This window comes from Alligator sinensis, unplaced genomic scaffold, assembly GCF_000455745.1.
Source record: "Alligator sinensis unplaced genomic scaffold, ASM45574v1 scaffold489_1, whole genome shotgun sequence".
NCBI lineage: Eukaryota > Metazoa > Chordata > Crocodylia > Alligatoridae > Alligator > Alligator sinensis.
This window is the reverse complement of record NW_005841901.1, coordinates 3,602,972-3,625,040: the sequence shown is the minus strand read 5'-3', so window position 1 is coordinate 3,625,040 and position 22,069 is coordinate 3,602,972. Positions and strand designations below refer to the sequence as shown.

The 22,069-nt window shown below is 42.4% G+C and overlaps 1 protein-coding gene across 1 annotated transcript in view; it reads right to left on the bottom strand.

The window, feature by feature from the left end:
* Positions 1-22,069, bottom strand: part of BIRC6 (baculoviral IAP repeat containing 6) — a gene marked incomplete at its 5' end in the record, with an annotated part of 326,913 nt that overhangs the window by 289,270 nt on the left and 15,574 nt on the right. The window contains 7 exons of the mRNA XM_025197634.1: positions 6,210-6,268; positions 10,281-10,441; positions 10,523-10,745; positions 11,479-11,561; positions 13,421-13,532; positions 15,861-16,054; positions 19,528-19,665. Coding sequence (XP_025053419.1) covers positions 6,210-6,268; positions 10,281-10,441; positions 10,523-10,745; positions 11,479-11,561; positions 13,421-13,532; positions 15,861-16,054; positions 19,528-19,665 — 970 coding nt within the window. The remainder of the gene's footprint in view (positions 1-6,209; positions 6,269-10,280; positions 10,442-10,522; positions 10,746-11,478; positions 11,562-13,420; positions 13,533-15,860; positions 16,055-19,527; positions 19,666-22,069) is intronic.

Sequence of the window (22,069 nt, the reverse complement as noted above, 5' to 3'; positions counted from 1 at the left end):
AGACATGCAAGACCTAGGCACTGGCAGGGGGAGGAGGCAGGCCAAGAGAGTGCCATGCTATGACTAAGTGGAACTGCACCAGGCACCTTCCACAGAGCCAGGTCAGAAAACAGGTATGGTATGGCAGAAGCATACACTCTTGCCTCAGCCCTTCCTGGTCTGACCCTGCATGGTGTTGGTGAAACTGCCCCAAGCACCTCTTTTCAGGAGGCACATGAAAGCCACCTGAGAAACAGCTGCAGCAGAAAGGCATAATGTTTTCTGTCGTGGCTCTTCCTAGTTTGACTCCAGCATGTCTCTGGAAAAACAAGTCGTGCAGGACAGTTTCACTGAACAACAGCGGCAACCTGGTAGAACTGCTTCACGTACCTCCCTGTTTGGGACGCATGTCAGAGCCAAACCAGGAAGAGCTACAGCAGAAGCAATGTCCCTGTGTATACAATGTAAGGAAGGCAGATTGTGCCTTTCTGCTGCAGCTGCTTCTAAGTTCAGCTCTGACATGCCTCTTGAAAATAGAGGTGTACAGGGCAGTTCAACCCTGCAGCAGCAACACCACCCGAGAGGTTCCTGCAGCACTCCAGCTGAGAACCACTGATCTAGAGAGAGACTCTCTCAGAGATTTTAGCACTGATGTCCTTTTACAAAATCCAACTGGTGAGCAATGAACTTCACAAACCCATGGCTAAAATCCAAGAGATGTGGAAAAGGAGCCCTGTGATGGGAATACCATGTTACCAGGGAAACTGAACAGAGTACAGGCAACCTTTCTAAGGAAAAAGGGTAGCAACAAAATGATCTTCACTAGAGAGGCTGGAAAGGAAAGAACAAGTCCATCTCACAAAGAAAATTATCTGAATCACTTCTTCCACCATGTGCCCTGCTGCTGGGTCCAGACTGAGAAAGAACCAAACACAAATAAGGAGCCAGAGCCACTGGGAGACAAGTGGCTCATAGGCATGAGAAGGGTTAAGAAAGGCTGACTTCAGTGTGCTTAGGAAATTAGTTAGTGGGGCATTAAAGCTCAAGAGCATTGACAAAGTGGGGGTCCAGGAAGGGTGGTCGTTACTCAAGGAAGTGATCCTTCGGGCACAGAAGGAGGCAATCCCACTGCAGAGAAAAGGAGGCAAAGGGGCCAAGAAACCCTCCTGGATAAACAGGGAACTCCAGGAAAGCCTAAGGACAAAAAGAGGGGCATATAGGCTGTGGAAACAGGGGTAGTGTAGCAGGGCACTAAGGTGTAGAGCAGAGATAACTACCCAGGTGCAGGTTGCTAGGGCAACCAGAGGGAACTAGTGAGCCACACCTGCCAGTGGTCAGCTGACCGGAAGGGGCAGGGCCTGGCTCACATTTAAACCCCAGGGCTGAGGCCAGGCAGGGAGTTCCCTGCTGGCAGCCAAGGGGGAAGCAGCTCTGTCTGAGCGAGCAAAGAGGAGAGGCCTGACTGCACAAGCAACTCCTGATACTGGTGAGGGATGGAGCACCCCTGGTGTGGCTGGAATAATGTTACAGCCCAGGGCCTTGTGTTTTGTTGGCTGTTTGACCAGTGGCTTGGGAGAGGCTATTAGGGGATGGAGGAGGCCTCATAGGGGGTCCATGGCAGCGTGGGGACCCGAGCACCACAGAGGGCGCAGCATTGGGGGTGAGCTGACCCAAAGCGCCAGAGAAGGCGCAGGGCGAGACAGGGCTGTGGAGAGCCCGAGTGCCAGAGAAGGCGCAGAGCAAGACCGAAGAACGTCAGTTCCATCAGTGAGGCTTGGGGCGTGGTAAAGGGGTAGTTGGAGCCACGTATAGCCTATAAGGCTGGGGTTCACAGAAACGCCCATTACAGAACAGGGCCAGCGTACAGCAGGAAACTGTGTCCAAGAGGACGGAAAGGCAGCCTCCCTATTATATATTTAACACCACAGACGTGGCAGGTGAGAATTGAGGGTGCTTTTAGGCCAACTTGGCACGGTAAGGGGGCGTTAGGGGAGATCACAGCAACCCCTAGGACACCATCCCGTTACAGGTAGCTACCAAGGAGGAGTATACCTCCTTGGCTCACACTTGCAGGGAATCAATTAGGAAGGTCAAAGCAGCATTAAGAACTCAGGCTGGCGACAAAAATTAAGGACAACAAAAAGTTCTTCTTCAGGTATATAGGGAGCAAAAAGAAGGTGCAGGGCGGTATACGACCCCTACGGGACAGACAGCTGGAACAAAGCAGAGCTCGTCAATGAATTCTTGAACTTGGATCTAGATAAATCTCCCAAATGCATTACTGACAGAAGCAGGAGAATCACCAGCCCACCAACTCTCAGTGCCAACCTTGTAAAGAGACAGTTGGAGGGGTTGGATGTGTTTAAATCAGTGGGACCAGATGAGCGCCATTCAATGGTGCTGAAAGACATGGGTGTCTGGTGCATTTTTAGTCAGGGGGGCATGTGCCCCCTGACACCAGTCAGCGACTGGGGGACCGGACCACTTCTGGAACTTCTGCGACCACTTCCAGAAGCAGCGGGGCTGGTTTTGCTGGCGGCCCCACTCCCTGGCTGGTGCTTGCAGAGGGGGCACTGGTGTTCCCACCTGCCCCCCTGCCTGCTGGCTAAACAGGAAGCGCGGCCTAACCCTGCTGAAAGAATTAGCCATTTTCAAGAAGGGGAGAAAGGAGGATCCGGGTAACTACAGACCAGTTAGTCTCATTTCTGTCCTTGGGAAAACCTTTGAAAAAATTATCAAGGATCACATTCCTAGGACTCCAGTGGGTAATATAATGCTGAAGGGCAACCAGCATGGGTTCACAGCAGGTAAATCCTACCTGGCTAACCTTGTTTCTTTCTATGACCAGGTCACTAAATGCTTAGATACAAATGGTCAAGGTATATGTCATCTACTTGGACTTTAAAGAGACCTTCAACACAATATCCCATCCTATTCTTATAAACAAATTGAATGGCTGTGCCATAGATGATTACAGAGTCATGTAGGTGGCAAATTGGCTTAAGGGTTGTACCCAGAGAGTGGTGGTGGATGGGTTGATATTGACAGATGTGGGCAGTGCAGTCTGCCAAGGCTGTCCTTGGGCCATTGCTGTTCAATGTTTTCTATCAGCAACCTGGATGAGGGCGTGGAAAGCACTCTGTCCAAATTTGCAGATGACACTAAACTATAGGGCGAAGCAAACACACTAATGAGAAGAAACTGAATCCAGACAGACCTGGGCAGGTTAGGGAAGTGGGCAGAGAAGAGTAGGATGCAGTTCAACAAGGACAAGTGCAAGGTGCTGCACCTAGGGAGAGGGAATCATCAGCACGCCTGTAGGCTGGGGGGATGATTATCTCAGCAGAACACTGGCAGAAAGAGATCTTGGAGTTGTTGTCAACTCCAAGATGAATATGAATTGTCAATGCGACAAAGTCATAAGCAGAACTAACTGCACTTTGTCATATATTAGTAGGTGCATCACGAACAGGTCCAGGGAGGTGATGCTTCCCACCTATGCGGTACTGGTCAGGCCACAGCTGGAGTACTGCATCCAATTCTGGATGCTGCAATTCAGGAGTGATGTGGACAACCTTGAGAGGGTCCAGAGGAGGGCCACTCATATGGTTAGAGGCCTGCATGGAAAACCTTATGAAGAAAGGCTGAGGGACCTGGACCTTTCCAGCCTCCGCAAGAGAAGGCTGAGGGGGGATCTTGTGGCAGTATACAAGCTCACCAGGGTGGGCAGCAGGGAATACAAGATGCTCTGTTTACAATAGCACCCCTTGGAATAACCAGGAACAACGGCCACAAGCTGATATACAGTAGATTTAGGCTGGACATCAGAAAGAAATTCTTCACCATTAGGGTTGCCACAATCTGGAACGGGCTTCCAAGGGAGGTGGTGCTCTCCCCTATATTGGGGGTCTTCAAGAGGAGACTGGACAAGCACCTGGCTGGGGTCACATGACCCAGCACATTTTTCTGCCACTGGCAGGGAGTCAGACTCAGTTATCCTTTGAGGTCCCTTTCGACCCTAGCATCTATAAATCGATGGGTTACAGGAGTAAGCCAGCACCTTCTGTATGAGCTGAAGCCTTGTAGGTAAAACAGTTTGAGAGAAGGGAAAAGGCTTGTGCCTCTCACCCCTCTCAGTGCTAATCTTACCTAAATGTCAGTTGGGAGAAGGAATTTCATCTTCCTTGATGTTATGTGAGGACAGGGAACTTTACCTTCCCCAAAAATATAGCAGGCTCCAGTGAAGCTTTCCTGTTTGCTTTGCAAATCATGGAAATAAGGGTCCCCCTGTCTAGGGGAGAGGCAGGGGCAGATCTTAGAGGGGAAAAGACAGGCATGCGTACACTGTTCTATGCCACTAATTCATTTGGTTTCAGTGAAGAAGGTTCCATAGAGCCTGAAGAACTGTTTCAGCGTGGATGCTGCTCACACACCAGCTGGGTACTACGGCTAGCTCTGTTATTTCAGCACAGATTTACTTACAGTAGCTCTGCTCACAGCTCGTATGCGACCTGCTGCTAGTTCTAAGGAGAGAGATGCTGCCTCTTAAACTTTAAAAATAAAGTCTGGCTTTCTGAAGAATGTAAAAGTTTGTTTTTTCAGGAGGGGGGTTCTTGTTTTCTGGGGGGGGGTTGGGCATAAGCTAAACCAGTGAAAACGACATCTTAAAAAAACAACAGCAAAAAAACACTGCTTGGGAGAACCCAATTCTGGGCCTCTCTGAATAGGCTGCTCCACGTGCAAAGAATTTTGGAAAAGTTCTTCATGCAGCAACCCAGGCCCAGAACACTGTTGTAGCTTGCCCCCAGGTCCCAGAGATGGGAAAGCTCTCTTCTGCAAGGGCTCTGACATGGAGAAATCTGAAAATCCAAAAGCTTTGGAAAGATAACCTCTTAAGTATACATTAAAGCAAAGTCACCTTCCTGAATCTGCAAAGAGGATAAACCACTAACTCCAAAACTTGTGAACTTATTACATCCATTGCCCTAGACTTCAGTTTTGTCTAGTCACGGTTAAACTTCCATTGAGAAATCACAGGCAATTCAGAATTGTGTAAATTGTGTAAATAAATCCTGTTATGTTTAATATGGTGTCAGCTAGTCATGCCCTCATACAAAGGACAGCTGATTTTGTTGGAACGAGCCCATACAGTGTTAAGTGTTACTGTCTTATTCATTCATTCATTCAGACTATAGGGAATTAAGCAAGTCTGCTGGGACTAAGGTAATCCTTCAGTTAAGATAGTGAACTGAATGTTTACTCAGTTGTTTGCTGGTCTGTTTTATATATTCAATATCCATATGAACATATTCAACGGTATTTATAGCATTACTACTTGGTTTTTCAGATATGGCAAATTTCTTTATTATAATAATTTAGATAATTCTTAAATAAGGATGAAATTCAATTAGGAAGAGGGTTCTTTCTTGTGTATAAAAGTCCTTATGAAAAAAGTTTAAATGTTAAACTCCTTATAAAATCATATCTATAGAAATTACTATGAATAGCTTGTTTCTTTTTTATTTTAGAATTACCCCTTGAATACGTCAGGTTATGTAAGTTATTATAAAAATATACTGACACTTGTTCACCTGTTTTCAGGGCAGCCTAGACATTCTTCCTCAGTTGTTAGCTAAATGAGTTTTATTTCCAGATATCAAAACATAATTCATTTGATTACAGTACTTTTACAGTGATAAAGTTCATCTGATGAAGCTGCCATTCTAATACTTTGTACAACTTAAAATGCAAAACATATTTATATGTCACTTTCAGGCTACAACTATGTTGTAGTCAGCTTCAGCAGGGTAAATCAGACTGTGCAGAGTTCTTTACTGCTACAGCTAGATCAGTACTTAAACTAGCTAGCCTAAAAGCAAGTTTAGATCTTTCTACTAAATAGTCACTTATGTAACTATAATGTATATGTACTCATTTTCACTTTTTTTTTTTTTAAGAAAAGTGCCCATAGCATAGTTTGCATCCTTCACCAGATGATTTATATAATCCAGACACGTTTTGTCACCTTGTATTTCTGTAATGATTTAGTTTGTTACAAAGCAACTGTATACACACAGCACAGCTGTAAACACAACCATGTATTTCAAGATCATATTTCAACTTTATGTACAAGAATGTAGGGTGCACATTAACTTCATTCTCCTAACCTAAAAATCCTTAAGTACAATAGATTTTACAAAGATCCTTATATTTTAAAAATATACACTTACCTGTCACAGATTCTGATCTGGAATGCTCTTCACTATCTGAATCCTCTAACAGGTCATCACTAAAAGCAAAACATGGATCAAGGAGATAAAAAGAGAAAATTGTATGAGAGTATACTCTCTGCAAAAAAAACACAAACCAACACAAAAACCCTCCTCCTTTGAAGTTCTTCATAGTGAACACCTCTGAAAGGGAGAGCAGTCAAACTGCACTTCAACGATTCTAGAGAGAGATGTAATTTGTTGTGTTAGTTTGAAGTCATGTCTCCAATGATTCTGTAAGCAATTTTAATGCTTTTACAGAATCTACCATGGACTGGTCACCTTGTACATGGCACTGGCCATGAATAATACTACCAGGCCCAACATATAGCCAGGAAAGAAGGCACAGAGCTCAACTACAAGGAACCTAGAGGTGTTCTGAATCTGGTCTCAGCCTCTCCTGGACTGTAATTCACCTGTATAGTTACTTGTAAAGACTTGTCATGACTCAAATGCTACTTTCACAGTAGCTTCACTTTTAAGTCAAGCAACTCTTTAGGGATAAGATGTCTTTTAATAAACCATTGCCTGTTTTGCCACCAAAAGCTGCTCTCTAACCAAATAGCTCTGCATCTGTCTGTCTGCAGTTATAGTATTTACCAAGGCCTATGCATGCTCAACACCCCCTTAATGGGAGATTAAGTTTCTTCATTTGCAGAGTCTAACACACAGGTGGACCAGTAGAACTTACCCCTATACAGGCCATGTAAAATGAGATTTCCAGGGATCCTGATTTTCCTTAGGTCAGTTTCAGGTCTGACTAGTCCTGGGGTGTCCGTATGCATGCGGGGCACCTGCTCCAACGCGTTCCAATTAGAATGGTTGAAGTAGACTCAATTAATCAAGTCTGGTGGGGCGTTCCAATTAGAACACTCCAGCAGCCTCACTGTCGCGTGTACTCAGCATCCCCCCCGTTTCAAAACGACAGTGGGGACCCTTTAACTAAAGCTCATTGAACACTGTCATTTTGAAGTACAGGACGTTTGGTACACAAGACACTGTAGTTTTTTTAGTCAGAGTGGCTCCTGAAAGCCACTTAAATTAAAATGAACCCCCCACACCTCCTATCCTCTCACACAGCCTCCAGAGCACATGTATAGATGTTCCTGGTTATCAGATCATCCTCTTGTTTCAACCATCTGAACTCTCCAAGGCCTGAGAATCTGGAAATTTCTCTGGACTGATCCTGATCATTATCAACCTCTTTCATCTTTGCCTCTGAAGTACCAAACCTGCCCCCAATTCCCATCCTTTCACAAGACTGCCATCCTTAAAAGCTCCAACAAGGGCTCCTAGTCTTATGAAACAGGGATCCTGGTTTTCTCAGATTTAAAAAAAAAACAAACAAAAAACCCACTAATTTTGGGTTCAAAACAGTAACCCCAAATCCACATTTTTCTGTGATCAAAATGAAACACCACTATAATATAGATATCTATAACTGATATATCTATCTCAATATATTTATCTATCTACATATATTAGTGGTATTTCATTCATCAGGGGTGACCACCAGTATTTGGGGGAACGTTTGTTCACCAGAGCGCCCCAAGGGATGATGACTAGGTCGAATGGTCATAAACTACTACAAGACCGTTTCAGGCTGGACATAAGGAAGAATTTCTTTACTGTCTGAGCCCCGCAAGGTCTGAACAGCCTGCTACCAGAGGTGGTTCAAGCACCCACACTGTGCCCCTTCAAGAGCAAACTGGATGCTCATCTTGCTGGGATCCTATGAACCCGGCTGACTTCCTGCCCTTTGGGCAGGGGGCTGGACTCGATGATCTTCCGAGGTCCCTTCCAGCCCTAATGTCTATGAAATCTATAAATCACAGAAAAATGTGGATTTGGATTTTTTTAACTGAAAATTGGGGATTTTTTTAAAATTAGAGAAAACTAGGACCCCTGCTTATGAACGAGCACATCTGAGGCAAGTTAGATGGATAACAGATAAAGGTGCACCGATACATCAGTTTGGTTGGCTATTGGATCTGCATCGATAAAAGGAGAAGTGATGTTATCAGCTCTCAGCTTTTTTTGGTCATTGTAGCCAATAATTACGGCCACATGTGAGAAGCAAGCATAGTCCGGCCCCCAAGCCCTGATGCCGGCCTGAGCCCATGACAGACTACACATTCTGGCAAGCAGTGGGAGGAAGAGGGGGAGCCAGGGAGTGGTCACAGGATGCTATGCTCACCAACAAAGGAACCCTTACAATGTCATGATAACGTCATGCGTGCAGCAAGGACCTGAGCACTAGGGCTGCCTCCAAGATGTTGGGCTGTGTGCAGGTGGGGTAAAATGCCAGAATATTCCACTCTACCAGGCACCTTGGCAAAAGCCACTTCTCCCCAGCATCCATGGGAACTCAGCTGCACAGAGCCCACTGGCACGGAGACAGCAGCATGCTCTGGAGCTCCAAATTTGCCCAGTATCATTGTCTGTGTGAGGGTCTGCCCCGCCCACCTGGGATGGCAGCACACACTGCATGGGGCTGCAAGTAGGACCCACGGGCAAGGTGGCAATGTGCGTGGGAATAAGGTGGTCCACTGCCTTCCTCATCAAGGGCCAGAGCAGGCAGGAGGCATGAGTTCATGCGTGTGTTATAAATGTAAAAAAACCCAAACAAACAAAAGGTTTATATGTCAGTAGTTTAAAATGCCTTGCACTATTACTAAATATTGGTTATTGGATAGGCCTATAGATATGGTTGGTTAATCATTGGCTTTCGGTACTGGCCAAGAAATCTTGATCAGTGCACCCCTAATAACAGAGATGTTTGCTCCCGAGTCCAGCACTACTGGGCTCCCCCTTGCCTCTTATGTTGGATCAACTCTTTAGACTGTATGCAGAACTCAGAACTCTCCAAAACAGAATTAGATGTTGGATTTTTCTTCCAGCAGCTGTTAACAGGCAGTGTCTGCTAGCTTTGCACTCTTATAGTAGGTGTCAGCTCTCCTGGGGGACATAGACTCTGAGGATGTGTAAGTATGCAAAAAACCAAAAAACAAACAAAAAAAAAGTTTCTGCTTCTATGTATACTAGCATTCTCCATTTCCTTCAATTTAATGAGAAAAGCTAGAAAGGTGACAGAAGATTCCTTAACAATCATCTCTGAGTACCTGCTTTCTTATCTTTTCAACAATACCACCATCTCACATGCCAACAATGAATTTTCAATATAGCAATGAGAACTGTATACAACAAAACAGCAAAACAACAGAAACACACATATTGTGAATACAGATATTTGTCAATACCTCTCTTTCCTTTGCCCACTGTCATGTCTGTAGGTAGAATCACGGCATCTAACATATTAGCACTCCTTCTGGAATACAGAACCTTATTTTCCCTATGGTATTGCTAGGCTTTGCAAATCATGATACTCTAGTAAACCCCAGTAACTTATCCCAAGGAGTCTCTTTGTAAAGTGCCTCACCTACATACATTTACTTGTTGAATTAGCTAGTAAATTTGTGAACACGCACTTATTAGAACTTCTGTAGCTTTCACAATGAGGTACAAATAGACTAAGAAATCAGAGTCATGGTAATGCAACTTTCTGTAGTTCTTAAGTAACTTTTTTTTTTTTATTTAAAATGATTAAAACACGTAAAACCATTTATCTACATGACTAAAATGAAGAACTAGGCTTTGTGCCTCTCAATACTCCAGTAAACCCCAATAATGTATCCACTGCATGGAGCACAATGAGATGTGGTATTCCTGCTAGCCACAAGGTAAAAACGAACAAACTAAAAAAACAGATTAATAAAGTGTACTTAAATAATGTGGGGGTAAAACAGCAGCTTCTCAGTGAAAAACCCCAGCATCCACCAGCTTAGATTCAAAACAAGTTTTTATATCCCTGGGAATACATAAACTTCTTTATTCCACAATGTACCCCATCTCCAGATAAAAGCAAATGAAGAATCAAGGTCTCCCACATTTTAACAAAAAGGTATTTTGAATACATTACCTCAAATGAAACACTTTAAAGCATTTATTTTAAAATTCTGTAGGTTAACATACCTGTCTCCTTCTAATTTTGGTATATCTGAGCAGCTAGAGGAATCTTCTAGCCATGCTAGTGTTGGTCTCCTTGAGTCAACCCCTGAGCTCTGTTCTCCTGACAACATAAGCTGTTGCACGATTGCTGGATCATATGCATTGATCTCAAACTTTAAGTGAACCTAAGCAAACAAAAATGTAGAGATGTATGCAGTTTTAAATTTAACATAATTATTAAAGAAATCAGTAAAGTTAGTAAGTACCTTCATCAGTTTGGAAACATCCCATATGCAGATTTTTCCTCGCTTTGTTGCAGCAGCTAAAAAGTGAGGGCAGCTTCCAGATCCAAAGCAAGCTATTCTGTCAGTGCCATCCGTGCAAGGAAACTGTGCAGGACTTGTTGCCAGTGTGACTGAGAGGGGTACGTTCTGCGTGTGCTCACCTTTGACAAACGGGCAGTTTGGGGAATGTCTCTCATGTTCTGACCTTCACGAATTAAAAACAAGCCATCAAAACCATTGGATTCTCATAGCAGCAAGTTTCAACAGAATAGCAACTATTACAACTATCATACAGTCCATGTTTATAAAGATACTATCATATATGGTATTTCAGTTTGGGGAAAAGAAAGTTAAATTATGCTAGATTGGAACCATTTTATATGAGCATAAAAATATTACATAGTAAAGGACTCCAGATTGCATGGTCTCTCAACCACCTTGTATAAAAGGACTTGTGCTTTAATTACTTAATGATGCATAATGTATTTCAGCACCAGGGATCTACATTCAATATTGTTAACAGAAGTAACTATAAACTTATGATCCGATTGGCTACTACCCTTGAAAGAGCAAGCAACTGGATTCTACTAAGAAGAGTAGGCTTACATTCTAGAGAGTACGTACATTGTCATCACTTGTAATATAAGAGTTACTTTGTGAAGGATTAGGATATAGAAATACAAGCAATTTGCTACCAGAGTAAAAAGGGTTGGGTCAACTAGCCCCCTTAAGGAAAGAGACTAAACTATCATGGTTTAAAATTTCACTTACCATGGGGTAAAGACATGTGTATAAGCAGTTACCACTGATTTTTTAAAATCCATTGCCAAGAATGCTTCATAAATACTACTTAAGATATTCACCATTTTATCTGAATATTTTCATCCAACAAACAAGGCAGAAAAAAATAGATCTACCACACAAATCTTTACACTTACCAAGGTTCATCTGTAGGCTCCCAGCACACCAAGCATACACTACATGTAAAACACATGGCTCTGTCATCTCCTGATGAAGCAGGCTACGAAAAGGTAAAAAGCAGTTTTGTACAGATATATTTTAAAAAGAAATGGTTTCATATTTTAATTATTAAAAAGCCCTAACTAAATGCTTTGAACACAGACCACATTAAAGGGGAAAAAAATGTAAGGTTACTATATTTACTTGAGTATAAGGTGAGCCTGAATATAAGACAACCCCCCAGTAATTAGATTCTATATATGTAAATGTTATAATGTTCCACATATAGAATCTAATTATTGGAGGTTTGCCTTGAATTTGTCCCCCTCCCACTGCTAAAGAATGGCAAAAAAAACAAGGGCATCAGGTTTATTTTACCCTTGCCCTCTCCTCCCCCTCCCCACCAACTTCTTCCCCCTGCAACTCCTTTTCCCCTCCTTACTGTCAGACCCTGCTCTCTCTGAACACAGAAGTTAGGAGCAAATCTGAAATCAAAGCATGTATGCAAAGTACTACAGTTACCCACAGACCTAGTTCATCCAGAATTGGTGCATTTCATTTTACCTTTGTTCAAACTGCTGCAAATTTTAGCACAGCTACTCCATAAATACATTTTTAAGTTGCAATTTCATATCTACTCACATACAGTACAAATTATGCACAATATTAGTCCAAGGTCAAAAAGGTTCATGATTTACTATATAGTTCACTGGGCTGGGACCCACCAGTGTCAGTTTCAAGTCATGGTGACCCCACAGCTCAGCACTGCTCAGTATGTGTGCACTCCAGATACCCCCCACCAAACTCCCCATTCATGACTGGAACCAGGTGTTCTTGTCATGAGCCCTGGGATCCTCCAAAAATGTATATGCAGATGAGATGCAGGGCAACCTGGTCAGGCTCCACTTTATGGAGGGCAGGGCCACACTAATTATGTGACCAGCTAAGAGAAGGGATGACAGAGGAATTCTGGGTAAACTGTCTGATCCCTGTTTGGTGATGTTTGCCAGACATTTAACATTGGAAATGGGAAATAAAAGGCACAACTCAACATATTCAATGTAGTGGCTAATCATGACTTGAAAAGAGTCAGCACTGAGGGACGCTGAACACAACTTGCACTACTGTATATCTTATTCAGATGGGCTGCACTAATCTATCTTATTGTAGGTTCTCATCCGTATGTTTGTCCAGTATGGACCATGTGTTTTATAGGTATGTTCAGTGTTGGCTGCATTTAATCAGCTTCATAGTTGGTTTCCATTACTGAGCACATGCTGCTTTTAGCAGCAGTCCCAAGACAGGCAATGTATTTAATGCAGTTTCTTTGTATGCAAATATAAGACGACAGGCTTTTCTTCCCCCAATACTGATGGGGCGGGGGGACGATGACTTCGTTTTGTGTATGCAAGTAAATATGGTACTTCAGTAAGTCCAAGTAAGCCGGTGTACTCTAGTGAATAATTAAAAAAAAAAAAAAAAAAAAAAAAAGAACTGAAACAAGTTTACTGTTTTTTCTGCCTTATTTCAATTTCTCTTCCTGAAGGAAAAAGATTCCAACTATACAGAAACTGTTCACATCATTAGATTGCTGAAAAGATATTAAACAAAGTATAAAACTGAGCTTGGCTAAATTCTTCGACAGAGCAGTACAGGATTTAAAAAGAGCTAAATATTGAAACTCAGATCAAATATCATCCACCGACTAGTGAAAAAAATAACTTCAAAATAATTCAAAGTGCATCCTCACTGTACTGAAAAACCATGAGACTTCCCTGAAGATGGTCAACGTTTTCAAAACGCAAGTTATGTTTTCTCTTGATCTCATGCTGACGACAAGATATGGAGAGAATGAGCTTTAAAAAGCATTATAATCCCTTTTCCTAGAGACTGTATTATATCAGAAACTGATCTTTTTACCTGATGATAGAACCCAGCCTGAGCCATTGGGTCTGGTTGTGCCCACCTATACCCTACATGAGGCCATGAGGTGAATGTCTCCCGTCTGTTAGCTTCACTATACATCAACGATCTAAAAACAAAAAAGGTATTACCCATAAAATGTCATTCAAAACCAAGATAAAAAAACAAAATTAACTCATGAAAACCTTCACAAATAGCTTAGAAAGTATTTAGAAAAAAAAATCAAAGCAATTCCTGTCAGCTTCTTTTAAAGTCATCAAGAAAGCAAGTGGGGGGGGGGGGGGGGAAGAAAATTAAAGAACATTTCCTTATTTAGTTTTCCAGATTATTTTTTAAAATAATCAAAATCAATACTATAGGCTGAGTTCCAAAAACAGCAACAGAAAAGACTTCTCTTTAATTTAGTCAGATTGAAGAAAATAACTATTAAACTTTGTCAAAATTATTCTTCCTTTAATACTAAAATTTAGACCACAACACCATATGGAAGATAAGAGTATCCGAAAAAAATCTCACTGTGTTATTCTGCCTACTACAAGCAATACAGAATGCCAAGTTTTTTAGTTCACTACAGAGATATATACATGATAGTATCAAAAGGGTCATTTATTTCAGCCTCCAACTCTGAATCTATACCAGGTCTATTTAAAACAGGAGTACTCAAGCCCTGGCCTGCATGCCAGATTTAGCTCTGGTACCATGTAATCAGCCCATGGGGCTCCCCACAGGTCCAGACCCATGGACAGCTCCAGGGTCTGGGTGGGATGCTGGATACAAGCAGGCAGGGCTAGGACCCAGGGCCCAACCCCAGTGTTCGGGCAGCACCAGGCCTCTGGGATCCTATCCCAGAATACGGGGCACTGGGAGGAGGTAGTGCCAGGCTCCCCAGGACTCATATCTGTGCAGGGGATGGTACCAGGTTCCCAAGACCCAGTCCCAGCACATGGGGTGGCAGGAGGGGGTGGCACCAGGCCCCTAAGACCTAATCCTGGCACACGGGGCGGGAGCAGGTGGTGCCAGGCCCCAGGGCCCAATCCAGCCATATACAGAGGTATAAAACCTTTATCTTTTCATATATCCACTACTTTTTCTTTCTTCCTTTAGTATACAAACTCATGGGTTTTAAATTACTATATAATAAATTGGTCCAGGATATAAATGATCCAAGATTTCATCCCACAATGCAGTGGAGATGCTCTCAGGGTGCACATACACCCCCTACGTGCTGATGCACCCCCTGACAGGCTCTGCTCCCCACTTAGGTGAGGGACGGGTGAAGGGGGCAGGTGGGAGCACTGGTGTGCCCCCTGTGAACACCGTCCAGGGATTGGGAGCGCTAGATGAAGCACCACGGCCATCTCCTGGTCAGCAAGGACAGACCCCCACCCGGCTGACTAAAGTGGTACCAGTCACCCATGCCACAGTCCACCATAGAGATGGAAAGGAGTGTTAGTTTGAGATCTGAAGTTGCTGGATAAAGAAACAAGCACTGTGATGCAACACACTGACCTTAACAAACATAACTGGTGATAACGTAAGACAGCATTTTGAATAATGTGCTAGAAACAAGGAATTATACAATCATGGATTTGAGAATTATTCCCTTTCTCTAATCTCAGTGAAAGGGGTTTAGGGCATTTTCAGTATTTATACAAAAGAGCTATTTGTTTTTATGCGGCATTTTCACAGGGGTACACTTTTGTCATGTAGCTGATCTTTGCCATGCTACAGAAGAGTACATAAACTACTATTTAGAGCAGGGCAGCTAAATTAATCTGAACCCAGGCCAACTCCACCTATGAAACTGGAAGAATCAACAGAAGCAGACTATGGACAAATCAAATCTTGGATGAAGACCTAAGGAAAAATATGGGTGCTCCAAGAATTGGTATTGACACTTCTCTCCAAATACTGCCAGTACAAAAATGCTTCAGAAGATACCAGATTACTCAGCACTATACCAGCTTTGACCAGTAAGTAGGTCTCATTTATTACCTTAACAGCAGCAGCACTGGGAAGCAGGAAAAGATGGGGTGATAGCTGCCAGGATGATACAGCCTTCCACTATCAGTAGTAAGAAGGAAGAAAGTGACTAAAAAGTATGTATGTAAACATTTATATTCCTCTGTGGTGGTGGCACAAAAATTTAAGGGTTGGGAAATTTAAGTAGTCTTGCACATAGGAACCAAGACTCAGAAGAAGTGAGAATCCTGAACAAATAATAACTGTAAAGAAGCATCATTTAAAAGCAGCTTTTAACATTACACATAAATGCTTAAAGTAACTTTGACAAATTTTCTAGATCCCTTTTTCTTGTATCCAACTTAGAGACTATGTCAACTTCTTTGTCAAAAAAATCTGAATGATAAAAAAAACACCTTGATGAAAGCAAAAGATAAGAAATTCCTTATTTAGCTACTTGCATGTTTCAACATACCTGTCCACAGATCGACCAGGTCCCACACCAAGTTCTGGTCGTGCACTGGGTAAGAGGTAAGACAACCTATCCATCACAGAGGATGCTACAGGTAAGGCAGCAATATTTTGATTTATCTTCTTAAGTTCATTTACAATGGCACTGGCGACAGACTTCAATACATGATGAGGAAGGTGGAACGTAACTGTTGCCCACTAAGTTAAGAAAAAAAATAAAACAATTAGTGATATTTGGAAGTTATTACAAGAAGATACAGTTTGTATTACACCATATTACACCTGGCATACGTACACCGTATGTGCACACCATATTACACCTGGCAAACCAACAAAAATAAAAGAATATTAATTCTTGGTTTTGAGCTTAATAAGCACGTTTTAAATACTGGGATCTTAATGCTAATGTAACAGATTAATCATAATTTAGGGAACCTAAGTATATTTATCACTGCCTGCAACCTGATCCTTCTGTTCTACATGTGCCAGTCAAATCTCATTAATGAGATTTCTAGAGATTCCCAATTCAAAGTTTCTGTGGAATATAAATACTGAATTATTTCAATTATAAGCACAAAAAAAATGCAAGTGACAACTTAAAGCTCAAATCGTTGTTTTACACACTAATGTCTTAGTGCTTAAAATTTAAAGCTTGTCATGAACTTAATTCTCATTAAAGAGACTTTTCTTCAGCCATAATGGGAAAAAAATTATAAGAACAGTTTAAAATCAGAAATTCTGTAGAGATTTGGTGCAATTTATTTAAAAGCACTTTTTGCCAACTAATTTGTTACTCATTCATAATATTGTTTGCAAATAGGGGGAACTGATATTTAACTTTTTTAATGAGCTGCTGAGAATATGAAAACAGACTATCCTTTACTTATATTTTTAGCATTTGATGGAACATTCAACACTGCAAAGAAATGAGGAAGGCCATTAAATTAATAAATGTGTCTTTGTTTAAAAGTAATAGGAGTACTACAGTAACATCAAGGGTAACTAACTAACATATTCAAAAACTATTCAAAATGCAACTAAGTGATTCCTTGGGACATTTAAACTTCTATCTTGCACTTGATAGAGGCAGTTCTGTGTATGCTTATAAGGAAAAGTTCTGTTCTAGAGTTACTAGAGTTCTGTTCTCAAGTTCCAAGATGCAATACTTCTAGAAGACAGACTCCATTAAAATTCTGCTTAGTCTCCCACAGACTTTGTAAGGCAACTGCTAGGATGTACAAGGACAAGGGGGGGGTGGGGGGGGTGGAACATACTAGACAACTGATTGAATTCTGAAAGATACCTCACCAAACCTTTAGTTACCCGTGCATGTAAAAAGCCACGTGGAAGGAAACCATCATATGCAAGAACTAACGAACGCATAATAAGGAACATTCCTATCTGAATGAAATTTGCCAGACTTAAGTACACGTTGAGCATTAATCATCACGCTGGTGTTCAAAAGCTGTAGGACACAAGTGAGCATAGCTTACCAATGCACTCTTAAAAGCAGCATATTAAAAGCTGTGGTTCTGCAGGGTAAGAGATATACTACAAACATACCCCCTTATCAAAACAATTTGGATGAAAAGGCTCAAATTAAAAAGCACTGAATTCCTTAATTTACTATATGCTTTTTATTTTGACAGCTCTGAGCACTTTATGATCTACAAACAGTTTACCCTATGGATGCTACACGAATGCCTAATTTATGCTGACATTGAGACTTGACACACTTCAGTACATTTGTCCAGTTGCTTCCAAATATAACAAAATATGGTTAATCAATCACCAGAATTTGTCGCTATTACATTATTTGTTTGTGCCCTCAAGGTCCACAGGAACCCTACTGATTTGCATGGCTAACATTTTGGCCGATTATTTTAAAGTGCAATTCATCTCGTCCAAAACTATACCCATTGTAAATCGCAATGAAGTTTGCTATTGATAGATCATCAGTTTAAGGTGGCACCAAAGAACCCAGGTTACTTGTATCCAGGTGGTACACAAGCCACTTGAGTCATAGTTGGTTGCTAAATTAAGGACAAGCCACTCAGCTGTTGGTAGAGCTTTTGCTTTAAGAGATCCACTTCTTCAATCTGCTGGGAATCAGCAGCAGCCCCACACAGCTGATCAGAGAAGCAGCACCCTGTGAAGCAAAAGCCTCAGCAAACAGATGGAGCACCTCAGTGGTCCCACATAAACCCTTGTCTTCAAAGGCGGGGATAAAGAAGCCTAATCATGTAAAGTACCTGGGTCCTAGCAAAAGGATCTAGCAGCTCATAAACACTTTGCAGATTTAAGAGAAGCTCTAGTATGCAAGGCCAAATTAAAGGTAAGGACAACTAATGATCCATGAATGCCTAAATCTCTAATGGCAGACAAGGTTCCTTGGGTGAATTTGATATCTTTTATTAGACCAACCCAAATGGTTGGAGAATAGTTATTAAGCAAGCTTTTGGGTTCAAAAACCCTTCGTCAGGCTCAGGAAGCTGCAGCAGCTGGTGTGTGCTCTTCCTGGATGGAATGAAAAGTAAACAAGCCAGGGGCTGGGCTGGGCTGGGGAGTCATCTCTAATGAACAGTTGAAAATATGGCCATCAGTAAATAATTATCTTTATCAATCCTCCTAGAATGATGAATCTGGCATTTATTACTACAGCAGTAAACACTTCTTTCCAACTGCAGGCCAGAATGACCCACCTCAGGCAGAAGAACATGCGAGGGCAGGTAATTCTTCCAACAACAGTGTGAAAAAGGGCCTGCAGTTGAAGCTCCATGTTCATGGGCTGGATCCAGCTCATGGACCGTAGGTTACCAACCCCTGTATTACTGTACCTATTTTATGGGTTTATTTGTTCAAAAATTGGAAGCCTCTCTTTCTCCTATTAAGCTAAATCCTGCACTAGCACACGGAAGTTTACAGCTCAAACCTGTGATTCTTATATTTATAGAAATAAGATTTAATGAATAAACTGTTAAACAGGTCAAAGTTACTTTTTAGCTACTGGATATAGTGCATGTATTACAAATAGCTATAAGCATATGGTTGCATTCTTCATCATGGCCTTCAATCAAGTCATCATAGTTGCTCAAATCCATGAGGTTTCACCCAACCTTTCAATATGGGGGGGGGAGCCCTTCATCTTGGACTTGAGGACCCAGGGCCAGAGTCAGAGCTGCAGCAGCTGCCTACTCCCCCACCCCAGGCCTCTGCTCTCTTCCCCCACTGCTTACTGTCACGCACAGCTACAGGCCCATTCTCTCCCAGGCACAGAGCATATGCAAACTCTGGGCCATGCTTCCCAGCAGGGAGGAAGGGGGCAGAGGCTGCAGGAAGGGGCAGGCAGGGGATAGGCACCTGCCCCCTGCAGCAGTGGGGAAGGAGAGAAGGGAAAAATTAACATGACTTTCCAACAATTGACAATTAGATTCTATATAAATTAAATGGTAACAAAATTATACAGTTTTCATACACAGAACCTAATTATTGGGGGTTGTCCTGAATTCAGAGTCATCTTGAATTCAAGTAAAATGAAAGTTAGACAATATTTTTTCAAAAAAAATCGCAGTTGTTTTAACAAGAAATAAATGATTTAATAAGACGTTAAAAATACAAACATCACCTTTTCAGAATCACCCCGTTAAGAGAATCCAGAAGCAATTCCTTACCTTTGCAACTTTATGGTTTGCTGCCGTCTCATGTGAGGTATTTTTTAAACCATCTTTTAGCTGTGTGATGAACAAGTCATATCCTTCTGTGCTGGAGACATCTACCTTTTCCATACAAGCAGATAACAGTTGCTGAGCCTAAAACACACGTGTAAAAATAAAATTAGCATTTAGCCTCAGCAGCTAAATTGCAGAATTAGAACGTACTCCACTGCTCCGGAAAATATAAAACTTGGCCTGGCTTGATGGATTCCAGATCTAAACATAGATCCACTTTTGGCAATGCTTTGAACAGGAGTAAGTGGCATGTATTGTTACTTTTGTCCATCAGAGTCATCCACAGAATTCAACACTCTACCACAAAGGTAAGAATCACACCTCAAATTTGTATTTCAATGTTTTTAATTAAAAAAAACAAAAAAAAACATATGTGAGTAACAACTTAGGATACGATGCACTAGCATAGGGATGCTCAAGTCCTAGCTCACGGGCCAGATCTGACCTGCAGAATTCCCTACAGCAGGGGTGGGGAACCTAAAGTTCACGGGCTGGATCTAGCCCATGGCATAATTTAATCCAGCCTAAGTCAAATACAGTAAAACCTCATAAATCCGGCATTTAAAAAGCTGGAATCCTCAAAAATCCTGCACTTTTTAAAAATACGTACACACCTTAAAAATGCATCAGGAGTAGCACAGCCGATCCTGGAGCACTGGCCACACACGGAGCTGTGGTGTGGGTGGTGGCGGCTGCTGCTGCATGCAAGCTTCCCCCTCCAGGGGTTGGGGGTAGCAGCAACCAGGCGGGGAGCAGCTGCTATGCCGTACCATGCTAGATAGCCACAGTGGCTGCCCCCTGACTGGCCGCAGCTACCCCTAGTCCCCAGGGGGAGAAGCTTGCACATGGCCGCGTGCCATGGTCATCCAGCACAGTACAGCACAGCACAGCACAGCACAGCTATTACAAAGCTCACCAAAGAAAAGCAACCTCAGCCATCACACTAAAGAAGCAGGTGAGTAAAATGATGTGTGTTTCTCTCAAGTTTTTCACAAGTAAAACTGCTTTTTACTTGCATGTGGCCCACAATTGATTTTTTCTATGGGTCAGTGTCCCACAATAGGAAAAAGGTTCCCCAACCCTGTCTTACAGGTTTAATAATTTGACCACAGGAGAACAGTAGCAGCATTAATTGCCACTCCCCTGCTGCCAAATTTCCAGATCTGTGGGGAGCCCAGAAGGCCAGACAGCATGGACATGCACACCAGAGTTGATGAACAGGGCAAGGCTGAGCGGAGACAGGGTGAAGACCAACCCTTTGTGCCGACTCCACAAGGGATCCCTCTCGTGGACCAGTGCTGCACTACATATGCAACTTGCGGAGCCAAAGTGTTGAGCACCACTGCACTAGCATGTTTTTTCATAAACAGTAAAGATGACTAGGGATGACACACTAACCGTTTGAGCTCTCTTCTGCAGCAAGCCATGGATAGAATCTCTGACAGCAAAATCCTACCTGCAATAATCAGTTGCCTAAGATATTACTGAAGGCCAACTGGTGGAACTAACCTCACTAATAACTACCTTTCCTTTGGGATGCTTCATGTTGCTGTGTGGAAAGTTTCTGGAGACTAGCTCAGTCATGCAGCCCAACTGATTAGCCAAATCCCAGACACATAAGGAACCACCTCTCCTACCACACCCACCAACTCCTTGAGGAGGAAACTCAGCTACAAGGGCAAAAGGCAGGCACCAAAGGCAGCATCAGCCCCTGGAGCTTCACGAGCGATTGATCAGTTCAGTTTGTCAGTGTTCTAATCTGGGAAGCAGACAGATTTACATGGATGGAAGCAGCAATTAGTCTAAAAAAAATTACTAAGATTTTTCTTGCCGCACAACATGTTAGGGTCCCAGATCATCCTGGGGGATAGTTAAACTATTTCAGATTAACATCACAAACTTAAAAAAATAGCAGTGCCATCCAGAAATGTTCAATGAAGTCTGTGCTGTTTAAATTTTATCATCTCATTCCTCTTTGTTCTTGGTTCTCCTCCCTGTTACCTTCACATGTACCGAGTTCCTAGAGGCAGGAAACGTACTTTATCCATAATGCACAGGGCACCTTCTAGGAGCAATTAAAACAGGCTACAAGTTGAACAGTCTTTTGTTCAGTATTCCATGTCCCCAAACTAAGAGGGTGGTAAATACTTCGAAACAGTAAGTGCTTGCTGCAAACTGGACTTGAAAGGACCATTCATGAGGGAGTCCTGGTTCCTAATGAACCACACATCATGCCATGTGGGGCACCTTCAATTTGCTGCCTGCTAGCCACTGTTAGGAACATGATCTCTTGCACTTTGGGAAACAAAAGCAATGAAGGCAAACCAACAAAGGCCCCCAAGATAACACTGCTCCTCTTCCCTGAGTTCACTGGAACAGTTAATAGAGATCTCTGGAAGTCTTCACACATCCTGAGTACTTGAAAAAAATAATCAATCAATGTATAGTAAAATTGATTTTGTAAGACTATTTAGGGAGGAAAACA